The 21167-nt window shown below is 61.3% G+C and overlaps 1 protein-coding gene and 2 non-coding genes across 12 annotated transcripts in view; 1 reads left to right on the forward strand and 2 right to left on the reverse strand.

The window, feature by feature from the left end:
• Dpp9 (dipeptidyl peptidase 9) overlaps nt 1-21167 on the reverse strand; it is a 37191-nt gene that overhangs the window by 15432 nt on the left and 592 nt on the right. For 2 of the 10 annotated variants that reach the window (XM_078034000.1, XM_078033999.1), the window contains exons 1-10: nt 18682-18734; nt 16417-16503; nt 12572-12831; nt 6559-6671; nt 5411-5584; nt 5172-5340; nt 4610-4723; nt 4107-4235; nt 2497-2558; nt 923-1023 (exon numbers count right to left, since the gene is read on the reverse strand). In XM_078034000.1, the coding sequence (XP_077890126.1) occupies nt 923-1023; nt 2497-2558; nt 4107-4235; nt 4610-4723; nt 5172-5340; nt 5411-5584; nt 6559-6671; nt 12572-12831; nt 16417-16472 (1178 nt within the window). In that variant the 5' untranslated portion in view covers nt 16473-16503; nt 18682-18734. Of the gene's footprint in view, nt 1-922; nt 1024-2496; nt 2559-4102; nt 4236-4609; nt 4724-5171; nt 5341-5410; nt 5585-6558; nt 6672-12571; nt 12832-13825; nt 13946-14014; nt 14141-14984; nt 15032-16416; nt 16504-18681; nt 18735-19615; nt 19787-20500; nt 20633-21050; nt 21125-21167 lie in introns of those variants that run through there. The other 8 variants (XM_078033998.1, XM_040290656.2, XM_078034004.1 and 5 more) reach the window with 8 other exon arrangements.
• On the forward strand, nt 19973-20044 carry Trnag-ucc (transfer RNA glycine (anticodon UCC)). Its single transcript has one exon. It is a non-coding gene; the product is annotated as a tRNA-Gly (tRNA).
• Trnav-cac (transfer RNA valine (anticodon CAC)) lies at nt 20282-20354 on the reverse strand. Its single transcript has one exon. It is a non-coding gene; the product is annotated as a tRNA-Val (tRNA).

Here is a 21167-nt window from a genome sequence, read left to right on the forward strand (position 1 = left end):
TCGGCCTCAGGTGGACCTCTCAAATCCTGCCCTGTGGGGTGGGGCTGCTCCACGCAGGCCTCGGGGACGGCAGGAAAGAGCACAAGACGTCCCGGCCTGACCGGAGGCAGCCCGCGGGCTGAGCCTGCCACCTGCCGAGAAGGACCAGGGGAAGCCCGCAGCGTCAGGGAACAGGGACAGAGCCAGCTCTGCAGGCCATGTGGGAGCTTTCGTAGCTGCTGCCCGCTCACGGCCACAGCAACCTGGGAGGGGTGGGTGGGCAGTGTGGGCCACGCCACTGCAGGCGGGGGGACGCGCCCCTCACAGCAGACGAGGCTCATCTCCCCCTCACTTAGAAGCACACAGGGCCACTGTGCCCACAGCTGAAGGAACGGCGAGCTGGCCGTGGCCTCTGGGTGGAGGTTGCAGGAAGTGGGAAGGGGAACAAGGGGAGCGCCCCTACTTTGTGACTTGGAACTGAGTATGGAACCCGGGGTGCTGTACCAGGGGCCACAATCCCAGTCCTTTTTATTTTACTTTGAGACAGGGTCTTGCTAAGTTGCTTAGGGCCTCACTAAGTGGATCAGCTGGCTTGAACTTGGGATCCTCCTGCCTCAGCCTCCCAAGCTGCTGGGATGACAGGTATGTCACCACGTCAGGGTATGATTTGGTGTTTCTTACAACTAGGGAACTTGGGCCCCCTGCAATTATCTCTAACCCCCAAATGTCCTAGTTCCACCAACACTGAAGTGAATGACCAGAGTGTCCTGCCTCTGACAGGCTGGAGGAGGCATCTCTGGGAACAAGTGGGCAGGACACGTCCCCTGCCCTGGTCCTATCACCCCAAGACCCGTGGGCAGTCGGAGCAGTGGTTTTGGCAGCCCACCCGTCGTTCCCAGCACCCACTCTGAATCCCTAGGTCACCTGACGCAGAGACACTCACTACTTGCCGTCCCGGGTCCAGCCAGCCCTGGCGATGTACTCCACCTTGGGGAACAGCGAGCTGAAGGGCTGCACCAGCTCCTTCCCACGTGCCGACACGATCTAGGGAGACAGACGTGGGTCACACTCTGCCTGTCCCCATACCACCTGAGGAGATGGCGGCCATGTTCCCTGCTCTGGGATGTGCTCACACTGAACAGACCAAGCCAGATCCAGTGTGCGTGGTACCCATGATGGAAAAACAGGGGGCGGACACACACCATGGGGCCGTCCTGTGGTGTCGCAGGAGAAGATGGCCACCTGCGACCCCAGGAGACTGGCACACTTTCCCTCGGGGCCACACCCTGACCCTGGCCTCCTGCTCTTTGAGCTGCCTGTTCTGTGGCAGTGGGGACAACAGTCCCAGCAGACTCCACAGTCATTCGACAGGGCCTCCGAGACAGGGTCCCCCCAGAGCACCCTGTGGGTTCTAGGGACCAAGCAGTCTGTTCTGGGCAGTTCCTGCAGATCCAGGGGCCTTGAGCAAGCAGGCCTCGGAGGGGAGGAGGCTGGCGGCCCAGAACCCTAACCCGTGGGGCAGGGCCATGCCTGCTGACCGCCTGGCTCAACTGGCGCACCCCGTGCAGGCCTCAGGACTGTGTGTCATGGAGGAGAGCAAGTGACCATTGAGAACCATCAAGTGAACGGACTCCTGTGGACCCCACTGAGGTCACTCATGGCAGACCTGCCTAAAATCCCTGGCACGTCTGGGCAAGAGCGTGAGCAAGGCTTGCTGAGGGCCTGATCCTGCCGAGAACCGGCCCCGAGTTGGGGAAAGACCTCATTTCTGCAAAAGCACACGAGTGTCCCCAGCTTGTCTGAGCTCTCTGGATGCCTGGCATGTCCTCTGGACTCCTGGAGTGGCCTCCTCCGGCCCCTGCTTTGTCCCACGTGAGCTGTTGAGTTTCCAGGAGCCCCGTGTCTGGGCGCCCGCAGCCCACGACTCGGAGAAGACCCCAGGGCAGGGTGGGGCTGGGTGGGAGGGCGCTGGGCTCTGGGCTGAGGGGCCTTGCGCCTGGCCCTGGCATGGTCCTGAGGCCCCACATGATGACCTGCGGGTGACAGGACCCTCACACCCGAAGCTGATGCTATTTCGGAAAGTCCTAGGACACTGCACATCCCACGAAGCCCCTGGGTCCACAGAATGACCCGCAGGGTTCTGCCCAAGGGCTGGGGGGGGACCTGCCTGCCTGCCTGCCTCGCCCCCAGTGGAGCTCCTTTTCTGAGTGCTCAGGGCGGGGTGAGGACCTGCAGGTCAGCTGTGGAACCACAGCACAGCAGGGCCCTTCTGCTCCTGCCGTGGAACCCTCCACCCGCTCGCTCACGGCACTGGCACAGCAGCGAACGCACAGCCGCCCTGGAGCAGGGCAGGCGGCTCTGCAATCCCAAGCTCCGAGAGAAGGTGGCCGAGGCAGGCCGGAGCAGCAACTCGGGCCTGGAAGCCCAGGGGAGGCGGCGAGCAGACCCTGGTCCCACCCTGTCCTCCAGCCCCCTCCCGCTTCATCCTGAGGCCACCCAAGGCCGTGCCAGCCTCACCTTGCCCTGACTGTCCGTCTGGAACTCGGCCAGCTTCAGGGCGATCTTGGGATTCTTGCTGCCTGTGAGGAGGAGAGTGGGCTGAGCACACACGGTGTCCCTAGTGTGCGCCAGGGTTGCTGCACAGGCTGAGGAGGCAGGGCCACACCCACAGGGAGGTGGACAGCTGGCACAGTGGGGGCCAGGGGTGGGGAGAAGCCAGGGTCCAAAGGTCTGCCGGCAAGATGTCCGCTTCTGGCACCGGCACAAAGTCCCTTAGGCGGACCTTCTGACTTAGTGCTTGGCGCATTCTCTTGACAGGGATGTGACTATTGCTTAAGATCAGAGACCAGCCTGGCACAGTGGCCACGCCTGTCGTCCCAGCAGCTCAAGAGGCTGAGGCAGGAGGATGTCAAGTTCAAGACCAGCCTGGGCAACTTAGCAAGACCCCGTCTCAAAATAAAAAGGGCATTGGGCAGCTCACTGGTACCGAACACAAACAGAGGCTCAGGCCAGCCCCTGTGTCGGGGGCACGGGGGACATCCACCAAGCTGATGCACCCTGCCCTGGGAAAGCGTCACAGTTGGCCTAAGAGGATAGGACGTGGCACCATGACACCCTGACAATGCAACAGGGGACGGGTCTTCTCCAGTCAGCCAGGCGAGCCCTCAGGAGCCAGGCGGCCACCACTGGGACAGGCAGGCCCTTCCAGAGGGCCGCAGCTCAGGGCCCAGGAGGAGGGCCAGGCCATGGCAGAGGGCAACGCTGCCCTTTCCCAAACAGATGGCAAATTTGGTCTCTGGCACTTGTCACTCTAGAACCAGGGCAGGGTGACGTCTCGGAGCCTTCGCTTCCCCATCTGTCAGGCGAGGAGGAGACCAACGGCCCCAGGTGGGACTGGAGCAAGTGGCGTAGAGGCTCCGTGCGCACAGGTGTGGGCAGGTGGGTACAGGAGCAGGCAGTGGTGCCCTCAGAGCTTTCCTGGGTGGCCGCCAGCTGGCTCTGGGCCACACCCCAGCGGGTACCTGGTTTTGCTCTAGAGGTGACCTGGCACTACCAAGGGGTCAAAAAGGAAAGAGACCAGGGCAGAGGCAGACACAGCCCGAGGGGCCCCGGGGCGTGGGAGGGGACCCCACAGCCCTGTTGGCAGAGGACCAAAACCCGCCACGACTCCTGGATTTAACGGCTAAATGTCCTTTCTGAAGGCGAAAGAGGACTAAAGGACAGACGGCACTTCAGGTATGTAGGACCACAGGCATTCCACGTGACAGGAAGGTGACGTGCAATTCAGATTTTAACCGTATGGCCGTAAACACGGATCTTGTTTTTAAGCAAAGGGGTCTTGTTATGCTGCCCAGGCTGGCCTTGAACTCCTGGGGTCCAGCCATCCTCCTGGCTAGGCCTCCTGAGTGGGTGGCCAACGGGGCAGCACTGCGCTGGCCTCCCGTGGCTGCTGCGGAGCCCTGACTGTGGGGCAGCCTGAGGGTGAGCAGCTTGGCCTCCACCCTCGACCCCACCCAGGGGCAGCCTCCTGACCCAGCGCCCCGTGCCGAGCCTGGGGAGGCCGGCGGGGGTGGACAGGGACCTCCCCATGCACAGTGGTTCCCAGAGGCCCGGGGGGCGGCACTCGCCTGTCCTGGGGTAGCGGTAGGAATCCGTCTTCCGCTCCTCCAGCGCAGGGGAGGGGACGTGGATGACTTCCACCTCTGACTCGTCCACTTCCTCATACAGTATGCGCAGCGTCTTGAGGCCTTCTGACCCTGAGGGCACAGCAGGCTGCCAAGGGTGCGGGACGTCCCTGCTGCCACCCATCCCTGCTGCATGCGGGCTCTGTGGTGCCACGGGGCTTCACCAGGGCCCTCCAGACACACCCCAGTCCAGCTCCTCTCTGGGCCTGACTTTCCCGATGGTAATACAAACAGAGCCGTTCCCAGCACAAAATGGCCCAGAGTGGGGTGTGAAGGCCCGACTGCACCCCGAAAATCCCTGCAGTGAATCCCAGCACCTCAGAACTCACAGGTGTGTGGAGACCAGGCCTTTAAAGAAGGGACGAGGGTAAAAGGAGATCAAGGGCAGCCCTGGCCCAGGACTGCTGGGAGGCCCTGCTGAGGTGGAGCACGGGCAGGGCACCCACCTTCCCAGGTGGCCGTGGGACACCACCAGCAGCCTGTGAAGCGGTCGAACTCCTCCTGGATGACGAAGGTGGCAACGCCAGCAGATTTGGGGTCGTCCAGGACATTGGACAAACCTGGGGGAGAGACCACAGATGGGACCACTCAGGTGCATGTGGCCTCACACACCACACTTTCCACGTGGACGCAGGGGGCCTCCTGGGCACTGCAGGGTGCTGAGATCCCTGGCAGCACCCACTCCACACCAGAAGCACCTCCTCCAGGGGCCATGCCTGTGGGTTCAGCAGAGGGGCCTGGGGGTGGGGACACAGGCACCTGCGTGGCAGGTCACGGTGCAGACCCTTAGGACAGCGAGGATGAGCCCCGTGCGTGGGGGCTGCAGCAGCAGTGCCCGCTGGGCTGTGGGCCGGTGCCACGGAGGGCTCCCTCCTGCAGACGGAAGCTGCAGGCCGGGCAGGCACAGAGCTGGGGGGCAAGGCGGTGCCTGGGGCGTGCGACAGGGAGAGGCGAGGGCTGTCTGGAAGCTGGCAGGCCGCTGTCCCAGGAGGGCCGACAGGTCCTCACCCCTGTGGCAGAAGGTCAGTCGCCGCTCCTCGCCGGTCTCGATGTTGGCCACCCACAGGTCGCTGTTGTTGATGAAGGAGAAGAAGGCGGGGTCTGCGGGGCAGATCTTGGGGTCCATCCGGGGCCCCGAGCACTGGGTCTTGATCTCCAGGGGCTTCATGGGGGACACCTGCAGACAGAGAGGCCGGTTGAGGGAGGCGCCCCAGCGGCCCTGCCTTCCTGGCCAGGCCGGGGCTCACCATGAAGCCGTTCTTGCCGCCGTCCCTGCAGTGGAAGAGGCTGTTGCTGGCCTGGAAGAGGAAGAGGCCGCTCTCGCTGTGGAAGTCGTAGGAGGTGATGCCGAAGACGCCCAGGCGCTTCCGCTCCCGCAGCAGCTCCTCCTCCCGCGAGTACACCCCATGGTGGGGCGTGGCCTGGGGGACAGACAGAAACCTGGTGGCCTGGGCCCCCCTGCAAGGCTTCGCCAGCGAGGGCTCTGCATGCTGGGCCTAGCAGGTGGGCAGAGCCTGGACCTGTGCCCAGAGGGGCACGGCAGCCTGGCCTGGTGCACAGCGACTGCACGGCAGTGGCAGAGGGCTCTCCTTAAACCCCCTGCCACGAAGTCTCTCCAGGCAATCCTGTCCCAGCCACTGGGCACTCTTCTCTGGTGCCCACTGCCACTCCTGCAGCCCCTCCCCCCAAGAGCATTCCATCAAAACCCCTGAACCCTAAATATCCACACCGAACCCTAAATATCCACATCATCTGCAAGAGTTGGGGGAGCAGGGATTCAAGCCTGGCCACTGAGCGCCTGGCCCAGGCCCGGGAGGGGCGCCCTCTCGCACAGCACACAGCGTGGTGACACCTGCAGACCAGGGCCCTTTGGCGGCCGAAGCGAAGGCATGCATTTTTTTAAAGCAGACTGGGCCAGGGGGTGGCTCAGGGGTACAGCGTGTGCCTGTATGCACGGAAGCCCTGTGCTTCATCCCCAGCCCCTCAAAACTCAGTAAAATAAAGGAGAAGCAGAAGAACCATCGGCACTGTGCGGAACACAAAGTGGTTCAGCTGGGCACTGGGGACAAAGAGGGGACAAGCCACAGGGAGGGAGGCTCTGGGATGCATGGAGCTGCAGCATGCTCTGCTCAGCCTCGTGTGAAGCAACGTGGACACAGGAGGCCCTCCCCACCTGAGCTGCACCCACTCGCAAGCCGGCTCCATGGAGGGCCACCACCGCCCTCAGGACCAGCCCTGGGCCCCACATCTGGGAAGGCTGCATCTGACAGCTTCCACCAGGGAGGCCTGCAGCTAGGACAGAGCCTGCTCTGGGCAGCCTGGGCCCCCCTCTGTGGCACAAGGCCGGGCGGCATCATGCTGGGAAGACAGGGCTCTGCGGCAGGACGCAGCCCACCTGGAAGTGGTCCAGCATCTGCTTCCAGGACAGCAGCAGCAGGGCCTCCTTGCGCACCTTCTTGGGGATCTCCGAGTAGAGGAGGGAGTTCTCCCGGCTGCCGTAGGGCATCCCTGCAGGCATAGCACAAGGTCCTGCATGAGCATCCAGCAGGGGGCAGGGCCTCCAGAGGGCTCCGGGTCCCTGCAGCTGGGTCCCTCGGAGCGCCCCTCCCCAGAGAGCCACAGGCCTGGGGTGTGATCGCTTCAGCGACAGGGTCTTCCTCCTCTGAGGCATCTGAGCTGAATATGGTGGCCACAATTACTGGAGAAGTAGCCCATGGAAGAATAGGAAGGGCGCTGGGGACGCCAGGCCTGGCTCCTGACGGCCCCTCTGAGCGGGAGGCTGGGGAGGAACCCACCCGGGGTGACAGCCAGGGAAAGCCTTTCTCACCACTCGGACAGCAGCCTCCTCAGGGGTGGGCGCTGCACACTGCGGCTCCACCCCTCCCTGCCAAGAGCAAGTGACAGCCACAAATGTCCCCAGATGTGCCCAGTACTCCTTGAGGAATGGAATCTCCCCTGAGGAGAAGCACTGGTTCAATCTAACGCTCCTGTAGGTGACCAGGGACACGGCTGCCGAGGGAGGCTTCTGTGCAGGTGCATGAAGTACAGCTCACAGAGCCAGCCACACGATGCCTGTGTCACCCGAAGTCACCTGCAGTCCATCAGTTTTTCAAGTGCCGTGTCTCTGAGGCTGGGATGGGTCTTTCTGTGGAAGGCACTAAGGACTTCTTTGAAGCAGATAAAATGAGGTCTTTCCTCAGCATCCTTGGGAGATTGGGCTCAGGACCCCCAGGATTCCAAAATCTAGATGCTCCAGTCCCGCAGGCCAACAGCCCAGCACTCACAGCACCTGCACACACCCTCCCGGACTTTCAGTCATTTCTGGGTGACTCAGATTACCTAATAAGCGCTGTGTACGAAGTTGTTACGTTGTATTGTTTAGAAAACAATAACAAGAAAAAAAAATTGTGTGTGGACTGGGGATGGAGCCCAAGAATGCTCTCCCACTGGGCCACACCCCAGTCCTTTTTATTCGTTTTTGAGACAGGGTCTGACTGAGCGGCAGCTGGAAAACAGACGTGGCTAGACCTGGGGCTGAGGAACCTGCAGACAAGGAGGAGGGTACACCTGCCGCCTGGCCCCGTGGGATCGAGGACACCTCTGCCACAAGGCTGGGCACCAAGTTGGGCTTCTCCTTGTGTACACCTTCCAACAGCACAGGGTGTCCAGCGGTGGCCTGTGAACCTGCCCTAGCTAACGACGAATCACAGGCCATCGGAGCTCCTTTCTCCTCCTCTGCGTATCTGTTTTATCTCCTGTGTCCTGGGGACAGAGCCGGCAGGCTCCGCCCTGGGCAGTACTCCGCCATGGAACCCAGCTCTGGCCCTGCATGTTCTTCAAGTTTCTGGGCAGAAAGACCCAGGCTGCTGCTACCCTCCTTCTCAGGACCTCCTCCTTCCCAAGGGGTTCTGAGGGGACAGCAGGCCGCCCGCCAGGCCCTCGGGGCTCAACGCTGAGGAAGGCATTCATCCTGGCAGGCTGTGCCCCGGGCACACCTATGAAGGACAGCTAGGGGCAGACGGGCAACCCAAAGAAAAAGAAGGAGACCTCGCCAGGGCTTCCTTTCAAGAGACCTGTGAAATACACAAAGTGAACTTTGGACGTGTGCGGGTGGAAACGATTGTGTGGAGGAAGGTGGAGGGCCTGAGTCCTGGGACAGCGACTTGCTCTCTAAAGGCCTGAGTTTTATTTTTTGAACTATTTTAAGTGACAGGGTCTTACTTTGTTGCCCAGGCTGCCCCAAACCCCTGGGTGATCCAACCAGAATAGCTGGGACCACAGTGTGCGCCATGCGCCATCACGCCTGGCCCGAGGCCCTGAGTCTGCGGGGACTCCCTGCTTTCCAGGAACACCAGGCGAGTGGGGACCAGAACATGCGGAGTGTGACTGCACTGACACGGATGTCCAGAGCAGGGGCCTCCAGACACAGGAGGCTGAGGAGGGCTGGGGGAGCAGGGCGTGAGTGCTGCACACAGGCTTCCTCTGAGACGACGCAACACTCTGAACTAGACAGAGGTGACGTGTGTGCGATGCTGCAAACATACTGCTGAGAGCCACCAAGTCTCACAACTTGAAAAGTACAAGGCTGTGGACTGTGAGGCACAGCTCAGATCTCAAAAAAGAAGCAACACAGCGGCCACGCCTGCCTTCCAGCAGCTCGGGAGGCTGAGGCAGGAGGATCAGGAGTTCAAAGCCAGCCTCAGCAACTTAGTGAGGCCCTGTCTCAAAATTAAAGTTAAAAGGAGGGGCTGGGGCTAGGGCTGGGGCTGAGTGGCAGAGCGCTTGCCTAGCACACGCGAAGCACTCACTGGGTTCCATCTTCTGCACCACATACAGATAAATAAAATAAAGATATTGTGTCCATCTACAACTAAAGACATATTAAAAAAAAAAAAGTTAAAAGGAAAAAGGGGCTTGGGATGTGACTCAATGGTTAAGCACCCCTGGGTTCAATCTCCCTGATAACAATAAATGAACAATGAGTAAATGTACAGATGAAGCTCAGGGACCAATCATCCCCGGGTCTCCCCCCAGTAATGGGGAAACACACACTCATGTGCGTGCACACACACATACACGTAAGAGAGCACGTGGGGCAATAGGAAGGGCTGGGAGCGGTTTTCTAAAGAGCAGCCTGGGGACAGTCACCCACAGGGACCCTCAAGGAGAGCCTTCCAGTAGGAAGTCAAAGGTAAGGCCTCGCCGAGGATAAGGCGCACCTCCCAGCACGGTGACGCCTGGCATCAAGGCAAAAGGTGGAGAGGGCTAAAGACAGCCGCTGACCCGTGGCCACTGTGCCTCCCCTTTTGCCAGTCCTGCCCCTCCATACACCACTGCCCACCCATCACCCACTGCCCCCACAGGCATGGCAGGTGACACAGGACAGTGCAAACACTGCATCCAGTCACCGAGTGGCAGGGCCTCACGGGCTGGCCTGGCAGGGCAGGCACATGGCCAGGACAACCTTCCCCAGTCCCAGGACCCCAGTCCTGGCTTTCTTTTCTACAGGAGTCCGAGACCTGCCCAGGGCCCTGAGACCTCCTCTTCCTAACAGAAGATGCTGTGGGATGGGGTGAGGGACTGGCCACAGAGGACAGCAGGAGTCCAGGCCCCAGGCCTCTCTGCCCATCTTCCTGCAGTAGGAGTGGGAAGGCGCCTGCTGGGCCACCCAGTTTGCACTGGGCTCCACCAGTCAGAACAGAGGGGCGCTCCCAGAGGGCCCCAGTGACTAGCTCTTTGTGCCTTGGGGGGCAAACCTGGGCCTAAGGCAGGTCGTGACTCAGGGCAGCCACTGGGCCTGGCACCAAGACATGCCATGGTCGTGGGGGCCACAGGCAGCCCTGGGAGCTTGGTGGGGAGTGACGTGATCGGCTGGAGGGTGACCACCACCCCAACAGAGACAGTGTATTCTGGGGCCTCTGCTAAAAGCATACCCTTGTCTGGAGCTGCCCCCCCACTGGCCGGGCTCTCAGCAGCCCCAGGCTACGGGTCCCGCCCACCTGGACACAGGCTGCAGGTGACTGACAGCGGACCTAGGCTCAGCCCATCTGGTCCTTCCTCCAGTCCTGGGGTACACTGGTGCCTTGGAGCTGTGGGGACGCACGGCCGGAGACCTGGGTGGCAGGGCCTGGACAGAGGTAGGCACAGGGTGCCATACTTGGGTTCCAAAAGTCTCCTGGTCCACTTCCTGAGGCAGCTGGGCCTTGAGCCCTGGGCACCATGAGACATCCCATCTCCCCCAGAAGATGCCCTCTGCAGCTTGGGCCAGTTCAGAGGGTTTCTGTCCCTTCTCGCAGCTCTGGAGGCTGAACAGTGGCCCCCAAACCCAGATGTACCTGTCCTGGGGCCTAGACATGAATGCCTTCCCGTGTGGTGAAATGGGTTTTGCAACCACCGACAGACGGAGGCTTGGGGCTGGGGATCACCTGGGGGCCGTCCTGGGGGCCTGCTGTCAGCACATGTCCTCATTTTGGGGTTTGATGGGTTTTGGTACCAGGAATAGAACGCAGGGGCACTTAACCACCGAGCCACATCCCAGCCCTCTTTCTTTTACTTAGAGACAGGGTCTCGCGGAGTCACTCAGGGTCTACGTTGCTGAGGCTGGCTTTGAACTCAAGATCCTCCTGCCTCAGCCTCCTGAGCCCAGCGATCAGGTGTCCTTTAAGAGGGAGGCAGAAGGGAATCCCAGTAGGACAGAAGAGAAGACATCACTGTGACCCTGAAGGCCGAGAACAGCGAGATGCGGCTACAAGCCAGGGACACTGGCAGCCACTGAAGCTGGAAGAGGCATGAACACATGTCCCCTGAGCCTCTGGAGGGAGCGCGGCCCCCACCTGTTTCAGCCTGTGCAACCCCACGCAGACTTGGCCTCCCACCTGGTCAGGTGACTTTTCGCTCTCTCACTGAGTTGTGGGAAGCCACCACCTCAGGGCAGCCGCAGGAACCTCGCTGAGCGCCCTGAGCAGGGGGCAAGGGCACAAGCACAAGCCCAGGGCCCAGAACTGTATGGGCACGCGGGGTGGGTGCCGCGGGGCAAACGGCGAACAGGGGAGGTCGCGGCCCGCCAGCTCCCTGATCTGGGCACCCTCCGCAGCTCCCTCTTGGGTGAGTGACACTTGGAGGTTTCCCGTCCTAACTTCCAGACTAGCGCTGGCAAACGCTTCTCTGCAAAGGGCCAGCGAGTGAGCTCTCAGCTTTAGGGCTGCGAGATCTCCCACTCGCGGTGCTGATGCAGCTCAAAGCCCTGGGCCGCCAGGCGAAGGTCTGCAGAGCCCCGCTCCTGGCCACGCCCCTCCTGGCTCTGTTCCCACCACAGGCCCGTCTGAGGGACTGCACCAGTGTCCATCAGGGTCTCTGGCACGAGCATGTGCTCAGCCTCGGGCAGAGGACAGCAGTGACTCGCTCCTTCTTTGGTTCCAGTACCGACTGAGGCCCAGGCACGAGTGGGCGTGGTCTCAGGGATCCCCGGGCCAAGAGCGTGGGCCTAGAGAATGACCCCGCTCCTGCTGAAGCCGGGACAGTGGCTCTCAACTGGAGGCGGTTTTGCTCGGCATCTTGCAGTGCCCAGGGCATTGCCCACACAGAGCAATCTGACCTGGTGTCCACAGGGCAGACTGAGAGCCCTGCCACCCGTCAGCAGCCATGTGCCACCAGGCCTGGCTGATTCCTTCAAGGGCCTCCTCCTTATATGCCCTTCAGGCAAAGGAGGGTGACATCCGTTCATTCTACACGTATTCCCGGTCCCCTACAGGAGGCGGCTCTGGCCTGCCTGCAGGGGCCCACGAGGCTGGTCAGTGTGAGGGTCTGGTGGACAGACAGCCTGACGGAGAAAGTGTGCTCACAGGCACATGCCCAGAGAGGACGCCACCAAGAGTGGGCAGCCACTTCTAGGAATCTGAGGCGGGTGGCAAACATGCAGCAAGCCACCTATGAACTGCTGGCGGTGACACAAGCCACCTGCCTCTCCGTGAGCCCACGGATCCTTCACAACACGTCCCTACACAGCGAGCTCCCGCTGAAGTCCGCCACCTCCCACAGGGGATCTCTGTGCACTGTCCTGTTTCTTGTGCCCCACCAGCCTGGGCCAGGGGCCTGGGAGGAGGCCCAGCTGACCATGTAGAAACAATTTCCAGGCTCCGAGCCACCAGTGTCTGGCAGTGCAGATGGGCAGACCAGCGCTTGGCCCCATGGCTGGCCAGCCCTCGTGGGGGCGTGTCCTCCTCCCCTCGCCCTGCCCCAAGCTATCCTAATGACAGGGTGCCATCTGTGGGTGCCACGGCCTGTGGCACTATGTCCCCACAGCAGGCCCACCACAGGCACTTTGCAAACACAGGTCCTCTGAGCAGGCGCGGTGACAACTGCCCCGAGACCTGCCCATTCAGGGCAGCCCGGCGTCCGGGCAGGCTTACCCAGGTAGTAGAGGCGGTGGGAGTGGGGGCCCGACTCGTCTGCCTTCTGCACAAACTGGAAGTCGTGCGGGGCCTTGTTGACAATGAGGCCCGAGTACTTGCGGCTGCCGTGGATGATGCTGCGGAGCCCGTCCCACGAGTGCTTCTGCACCTGGAAGCGGGCTGCAGGGTCGTCCATGTCGCCCGCGTCGGCCCGCTCCGTCACCGTCACTGGGGCCCCGCAGGACATCCTCTCAGCTCCCTCGGAATGCAGTGACAAGCTGTGAGGAAAGAGGGACCGGTGGACGGGCTGAGGAGGGAGGGCTGTCTGGCTTTCAAATTGTCCCCTTGACAGCAGGTCCCATCCCTGTGCGACCTCCCTGTCCCCCTAAATGGGTCTCAAAGTGTTCTCCTCCTCTCCACCCGCTGCCCTGGGATCCGAGGCAGTCATCCTGGCTGAAAGGCTGGAGCCACCTCTGCCTGGGACCCCACAGCCGCAGCAGGCGGGTCCTCCAACGCTCCAGCTCCCGGCTCCCAGGGGGAAGTCAGTCCCAGGCTGGGCAGAGCTGGGGCCCACGCCCGGCCCCAAGAAGCATACACAATGCACCCCTGTAACCCGCATGCGTCTTCACCACGCCCTCAAGGCTGCCGACCGACCGGCTCTCACAGCCCACTCCCTTCTCAACCCCCGGCCCCCCACCAGGCCTGCGCCTCTGTCCCTCTGCCCGGAGCACTGCTTCCTCTTCGCCTGACCAACTTCTAAACACATCTCCTCGCTTAGAGACTTGGCAGGTCCCAGAAACCTCTGCAGCCATCGTCCATCCCATCTCTGGGACTTTCTCAGGCCACCTAGCTGTCCCCGCCCTCAAGCATTTGTCACTGTAGTTACTTGCTGCATGCCTGTCCCCCACACTGGCTGTGTCCCAGGCCCTGATGGGGGACCTGGCGCCCCCGGCGTGCGAAGGCTGCAAGGAGGCGGTCTCGGTCAGGGAATCCAGGCCTGTGGGTGCGGGGCAGTGCTTGCCTGTCACCTGCAGGCTTGCTGCACTGCAGGAGACACCCAGACCTCCCTTAGAGTGACAGGGAACTCGGCTAGTCGTCACTCAGGTGAGAGTGAACGAGCACCTCCTCCCACAGGGCACCCCACTGTCCCCCACCAGGTCTGGAGGGCCCCCGGCCCTCCCCCTCATGCCGGCTCAGCACATGCTGCTGGACTGGGCTGGACCAGAAGCAAATATTTGTTTTAAGGTAATCCAAACACCCAGTCGCACTGACCCAGTTCTAAAGGACCCAGCGTGGCCTGGCCAGGACAGTGGAGGCGGCCTGGCTTCCCTCGGCAGCACCCCAGCACCAGTCCCCGCACACCCCACCCGCAGGGGTTGGCAGCAGCGGCTCCTGCAGCAGGAACAGAAACTGCAGCTGCTGCTCACAGGAGGGAAGGCAGGGCAGAAGGGTGGCCCTGACCTGGTCCAGCTCGATTCCCAAAGACTGTCCCTGGCCAAGAAGAGACCCTGCAGAGCCACCAGCACAGGAGACGGACACGCAGGTGTCCCTGAGCACCTCTGAAGAGCCAGGCCCTGTGAAGGTCCCCTCGCTCAGGTCTGCGACAGCGGATGTGCGGAGGGGAGCCAGAGGCTGGAGGGGCAAAGGCTCACTGCCAGTCGGAGCTGAGGACGTGAGACAAAGGCGTCCACCAAGCAGGCATCGAGCAGGCATCGCAGGGAGAGTCCTGGAGCCGGGGCGTCCTGGGCCCAGCCCCACAGGGCAGGTGGACACTGCAGGAGGCTCAGGCAGGCAGCTGAGAGGCCACCCAGAGGTGGTGGCTTCCGAGCATCATTTGCTGAGATGGACCCCAGAGGCCCCCCGACCCCCGCCAGCTTGACCCCTGACGAAGGACAGGGAGGACTGCTTCCCTGGCTTAACCCTCTGCTGGCTGAGGTCCAGGCACAGCAGAGCCAGCGGCTGCCCCAGCTCCAGCCAGGAGCGGTGGGTCCAGCAGCTTCTAGGTGCTCTGAAGACTCAGGCAGAGGCCGCCAGCCTGGCCAGGGCCCTTGGGTCAAACAAGCCGAGCCCTGGGCGGATGGGTGCCTTGCTGTGGGTCACACACAGGAGGTTCTGGCCCACAGCAGCACTGTGGTCCACCTCCAGGGCAGCAGGGAGCCGCAGGCAGTGACAGGCAGGGCCCAGGACCCACACGGTCCCGCATGCTGCTGGCAACGAGCCCAGAAAACCCAGCCAGGGGAACTGCTTTGACTGGCTTAGCACCCCCTCCCCACGGTGTGCCACCCTCCTTCAAGCCGTGCCCCGGGAGGGGAAAATCATCACGATCTTCAGATCTCCCCAAGGGGACCCCACAGGCTGGGAGCCCAGCGGAAGCACTTCAGAAATCACATGGCTTATTTTCGTAGCAAAGAACCATCAAGCCTTATCTTGCCTCCGATCACCGCAGAGAGCCCAGGAAGCAAAGAAACGATCCAGGAGCTGAGAAATGAAACGAGACATCGGGAGGAACGCCTAGGAATCTTCGAGACGTGACTAGAACCTTCTAGCTGGAGCCCAGCCTGCCACTAGCCCCTCTGCTATCCAGGCCAAGGCAGGGACGGCACCAGCCAGGGACGGCAGAGGTGAGGAAGCGTGTCCTCCTCCACTCCTGCCCTGTGCTCTCCAGTGAGGAGTTTACACAGCTGGGAGAGGGAAGTGTGTTCCAAGCCACTTAGCCCAGGCCACCTACTCTCCTCCCGCCAACCAGCAGGGTGTCTTCTCAACCCGTCACCAGCACACAGCTTCAAACATGCAGGGCACTGTCAAGGTGGGGCTGGAGTTCTGTGGCCTCTACCTACACTGCTGCTTCAAGGGTGGGGACCAGCTGCTCCTGTGTCCACCAGAGACCCAGGAGGGCCACGATGAGGGAGGAGGGAAGAAGCAATAAGAAACCGTGGACTCCCAGCACCAGCTGCAGCTCTCGGTGCCCAGAAAGCGATAAGGCAGAAAGGGAGGCAGAGCTCAGCAGGGCACCCAGGAGGGCAGCCAGGGGGTGGGGTCCCACCACAATGCCCTGGGGACAAGCCACAAAGGGACTGGAGCAACTGGCCCAGGCCATGCTTTGTCCTGCTGAGTGGGGCAGCTGGGGACAGTACTGCACTCAGTCCCACTCAGGCCTTCAGCTTTCAGCGGGCCTGCAGCCTACGCCCACAGGACATGGAGCCCATGCAGAAGGCCACCTGCCACCAGCTACTGGACCCCCAGTGAATTTATCCTCCAAACACCAGTGCTCCCCTTTCTAGAATTTGCATCTGGGGAAGTCACTGCCCTTTATCCTCCTGCTCCCCAAAAGGACAAATGCTCCACGTACTGGGAGCCAGTGCCTGGAGCAGGTGCTGGGCGAGGAGCTACCGCAGGCCCTACATCGCACACCGAGGCCCGAGGAGTGGGATCCCCTGGGCCGTGAGGGCATGGTGAAGTGCACGGTAAGCTGGGGAGCTGGACTCGGGGAGCAGTGAACTTCTGGGGCAAACCAGGGGCTCTGAGGGGCTGAAAGGCCTGCCCCTGTCACTCAGGAAAGGAGGGGAACAGAGCCCAGGAGTGTCAGGCTCCACCACCCTGCAGCCTGGCCACCAGTTCTCTCCGGTAAGTCTGCCCCCAGCAGAGCTCATCAGTGTGTAGGGACATTTTTGGTCTTGGTGACTGGGCAAGAAGTTGGCATCAATTGGGTGAAGGCCAGGGAAGCCACTCTGCACCCAAAGCCACCCAGGGCACCCACCTGACCACACCACGCCCTGCTGCTTCAGCAGGTCTGGGGAAACGCCTTGGGCGGCTGAGAATCTGGGGGCCCCCCACGCCCATCCGGAGCCCTGAGGCCACCTTACCTTCTCCAGCCTTCCGAGTTTTCGTTGTCCAGACGCAACTTCTTCACCTTCCGCATTAACTGCTCGCTGACCTCGGGAGGGTGGGGCCTGCATGGCAGAGGACATGTCATGAGCAGCACGGTGGGCAGAGAGCACCTCCCAGGCTTGGGGACACCTGATGCCAGGGGGAATCCCAGGCTGTGGTGGCTTCAGGCCCTGCCCTGAAGAGCAAGAGGAAGCCGGCGCCTCCCCGAGCTGCGTCTTCTTGGCCAGTCACCCCAGGGAGTGAGCTCCCCGCCTCGCCGTGGGATGCCCGCACCAGCCTGGCACTCTGCCAGCCAGCAAGGAGGCCTTGGCATCTGCAGGTCCTTGACCTGGGACCAGAACTGTTATTTTCTTTGTAACTTGGTGGAAAACATCCTTAGTGTTTCCGACGACTCTAAAGATGCTATTTGAGGGGCACTGGCCAGAAGTAGACTTCCTGTCCCAAATCCCTGACTGTGGCCACTCCTGAAGGCCTTCATGGCCCCTCCTTTCAGTCCCTGACCATGACCCCCATCACGCTGATCCCCTCACTGTCCTCAAAGCATCAGATGCCCCCACTCCTTGCGGTGGCCAGGCCCTCTGCTGGGACGGCCTCCCATGGTTGCTGTGACACGTTCATTTTCATCCTTGAGGCCCCAAACAACCACAAATGCCATCCTTTCTGAGACTCGATCCACACTTGCCACCTGGCCACACCATCACCATATCTGTGCAAGAATGCTGGCCCAACGGGGCTGGGCTGGGGCTCAGGGGCATAGCGCTTGCCTAGCACATGTGAGGCAGTGGTTCCACCCTCAGCACCACATAAAAATAAATAAGGAAATAAAGGTACTGTGTCCATCTGCAACTAATAAAATATTTTTTTTTTACTTATCTATATTTTGGTACAAGGGCTTGAACTCAAGAGTACTTAACCATGGAGCCACAACCCCAGCCCTATTTTGTATTTTATTTAGAGACAGGTCTCACTGAGCTGCTCAGTGCCTCGCTGTTGCTGAGGCTGGCTTTGAACTCACGATCCTCCTGCCTCAAGCCTCCCAAGCTGCTGGGACGACAGGCAAGCACCATGTGCTGGCTTTGAAATAAAACATTAAAAAAACAAAACAAAAAAGATGCTGTCTCCAGGAGCAATTACGTGCAACCCTTTCCTTGGTGTGGGGGGTCCTCAACTGGGGGGTGAGTCTGCTCCCAGGGGAGACACCAGGCCATGTCTGTGGACACGTGTGGCTGTCAGGACAGGAAGCTCCTGGTATGGAGTGGGTGGGGGCCAAGGATGCTACTTAGCACCATGCAGTGCCCAGGACCCCACCCCAGAGAACAGCCCAGCCCAAATGTCTCAGTGCTAAGAGGCCCCCTCCGGGGAGTGAGCCCTCCCCACTCTCTCTGGAGGTCGGTTCCCAGCTGCAGGCTCACAGCTGTCCAGTTCCTGTCCTATCCCCTAGCTGGAACCATGGATGACACTCAGAAATACTGTCAACACTGAGGCTGAAGGCACAAGTCACTGTCCTGTCTTGAACGCTGTCTAAAGTCAAAGAGACCCCTGGCTCAGTCGCCTACAAGAGCCAGGCCCAAGCTGCCAGGCCCCAACTACCTGGTGCCCAGCACCTAGACACAGGAGGGCGGCAACAGTGGAAGCGCTGTCACCACAAGGAGGCGCTGGCTGCATTCATAGTGGTGAAAAGTGAGGGTGCCCGAGTCAGAGAGAAATGGGTTCAAACCTCAGCTCTGCCACTTCAGGGCTGTGTGACCTTGGGGAAGCCACCTAATCTGGCTGCATCTCAATTTCCCCAGCTATAAAATGGGTCTACACAGTCCCTACATCTGGGGCTCCTGGGAAGACTAAGGAGATCACACACACAGCACCGAGAAGGACGGGCCAGTGCTGTCAACTAATTAAGTTACTTAAAACCACACCAAAGGGAAGACTCAACTAGAGTCCATTTCAGACCAGAATTTTCTCCAATCAACAGCAAGTGCCGGCACTGAATGGGATGTGGTCCAGCTGGACTGGCACTCCCCTCCTCTCCCTGAGGTCCCCCAGAGCACTCTCACTAGGGGCATCAGAGGGACAATGGATAAAAGAAAACCCTCCAGCAGATGCACAAAAACTACAGCCATCAGCCAACGGTCCCTAAGGGCAGTGACCCCAGGGCCACAGAAAGTCACTTCCTGTCTCTCTCTCTGTTCCAGAGTCAGTCCACACCCCAGCCTGCCTGGCTGCCCAACCCCAGCACAACTGACCTTCTAAAGGGTCCAAGGAACCTCCATTCCAGCTGCAGGCATGGGACACAGACCTTGACAGAACAGATGTGCCATTAACACACAGGCTGAGGAAGAGGCCAGCTGTGTGCTAGCTTGCTGTCCTGCCACTGGTGTCCCACAGGGGAGGTGGCTGGGGGCCTAACCCTCTCTGCCTCCAGCTGTGCTCATAGCCCCGCAGCACGGTCCTCCCACCCTGCCCAGTCCCCTAAGACCTGCCAGGGGCCACAGGGGTTGGTGACTACAGTCCACGTATCCTGGGCGTTAGTCCCAGCTCCTGGAAAGCAGGTTCATTCTTGCCGCTGAGGCAAGCGACTTGCTCCAGGGCCCTGCAGGCCTTAGGGGTGGGGGGAAGGCATGGGTCACCTTCCATGGCTTAGCTGCGATATTGATGGGGACGTGTCAGGACTGGCCTAAGACTGCATGGGGCGAGAGGGCGGCTGGACAGGCCCAGGCCCCGCGAGAAGGCGGGCTGCTTAGGGCCAGGTGGTGGCGAGGGGCTGCGGGCAGGACGGGGGTGCGAGGAGGCGGCCGCTGTCTCCCTGGGGCTCGCGAGGGCAGCGGACGGAGGGTCGGGACCTCCGCGGGCTGCGCGGCGGCGGCGGCGCTGTCAAGGTGCGCGGCCGCGAGAGCGGACCTGGGCGCGGCCCCGGCGGGGTGGGCAGGGAGGCCGGCGACGGGGTGGCCCCGCGGGCGGGACCGGCCGGAGGAAGGCGCGGGGCCGGGGCGGAGGCGAAGCCGAGGCGGCGACCGCGGGCTCGGAGCGGGCTGACGGCGGGGCCGCGGCGCTGGGAGGCCGGGCGGAGGCGCCGCGGCGGCCGTTCAATGGCGGGGCCGGGGTCGCGGCCGAGGCGGGGCCGGTCAATGGCGGGTTCGGGGTCACGGGAGAGGCGGGACGGGCACGGGCGCTGCTCACCGGGGCGCGGGGCGGCGGCAGGGCTGGGCAGGGCGTCCCGGGGCCAGCGGCGCCTCACGCTCGCGGCTCCATGCCCCTGACTGCGGCCCCGGAAGTGGCGGGCGCGGGGGACAGCGGTGGCGGCGGACACGGGGGACCCGCCGGCTCAGGCCCCCTTTGACCCGGAAGTTGAGCTGCCCAAGCAGCGGCCCGCGATTGGACGGTTCTCGGCCGCACCACCGCTCTCGGGCGCAGGGGGGAGCTCGAGTAGGCGGCCCGACCTGCCGGGAGCTGGGGAGAGACGCCCCCGTGCGGGTGGTATGGCCGGGGCCGCCAATGTTGCTTTTCAGGGGTGCCTGGAAACCTGCCGTCGCCGCCGCGTTGGTGGTATAGTGGTTAGCATAGCTGCCTTCCAAGCAGTTGACCCGGGTTCGATTCCCGGCCAACGCAGCAATTAGTTTTTGCCTTTAAATCTCAATTCTCCAGTAGCCTACGACCCACGTTTTCTGTTTAATAACCTTGGGATCGCTTTTTAAATTTCATAAATATTCTTAAGAGTCTAGAAATGAAAACAAGTGAAGCAGTAATTACTGTCATAGGAATTTTGAAACTTTTGAAAAATATACTCTATAATAAAGTGAAAAGGTCATATAAAACCAGGGGGAAAAAAAAAAAAAAAAGCACAATTGTTTCCGCCCGGGATCGAACCGGGGACCTTTCGCGTGTGAGGCGAACGTGATAACCGCTACACTACGGAAACCGGCGGGGACGGCCTTCCTTGCACTGTAATCATGTAACTCGAAGGTTGCGCAGCCCGTTACCTTGTAACCCCTGTTGTGCACAATGTTTGCTAGCGGTTGACTTCCGCTCCATTGACACAATTCAACACACAAACAAATGACTCACCAGACCACCGTCCAGAAGCCACACCTCCCTGTCATTGGTTTGTCGTTCATGCAATTTATCCTTAAAAATTCGTTTAAGTTTCGGTGGAGATTCCCTGTCTTGCTTCAGCTCAATCATCTTCTTAAGGCACTCTCTGAAAACAATTGTGTGTGCGTGTGCGTGTGTGTGCGCGCGGGAGTGTGTGCTGTGTGTGCACTGTGTACGCGTGTGTGCTGTGTGTGCACTGTGTACGCGTGTGTGCGTGTGAGTGTGTGCACTGTGTGTGCGTGTGTGTGCGTGCACTGTGTGCGTGTGTGTGTGCACTGTGTGCGTGTGTGTGTGTGCACTGTGTGCGTGTGTGCACTGTGTGTGCACTATGTGTGTGCGTGTGTGTGTGCACTGTGTGCGTGTGTGTGTGCACTGTGTGCGTGTGTGCACTGTGTGTGCACTATGTGTGTGCGTGTGTGTGCGAGTGTGCACTGTGTGTGTGCGTGTGTGTGTGTGCACGCGCTGTAAGTGCAGGGAATTTGGAAGAAAACCCCATCGAGAAGCGGGGCCGGAGGCGACTTACGAGGCTGTCCCGGTGGCTCATCAGCAGCGCTGACTTGTGAAAATGCCGGCCGCTTGCCGCTGTCCTCGGCTTCCCTTGAGGGGGCGAGAGGAGGGTCAGCAATGGCCGGGCCTCGCC

This window comes from Ictidomys tridecemlineatus, chromosome 2 (genome assembly GCF_052094955.1).
Source record: "Ictidomys tridecemlineatus isolate mIctTri1 chromosome 2, mIctTri1.hap1, whole genome shotgun sequence".
NCBI lineage: Eukaryota > Metazoa > Chordata > Mammalia > Rodentia > Sciuridae > Ictidomys > Ictidomys tridecemlineatus.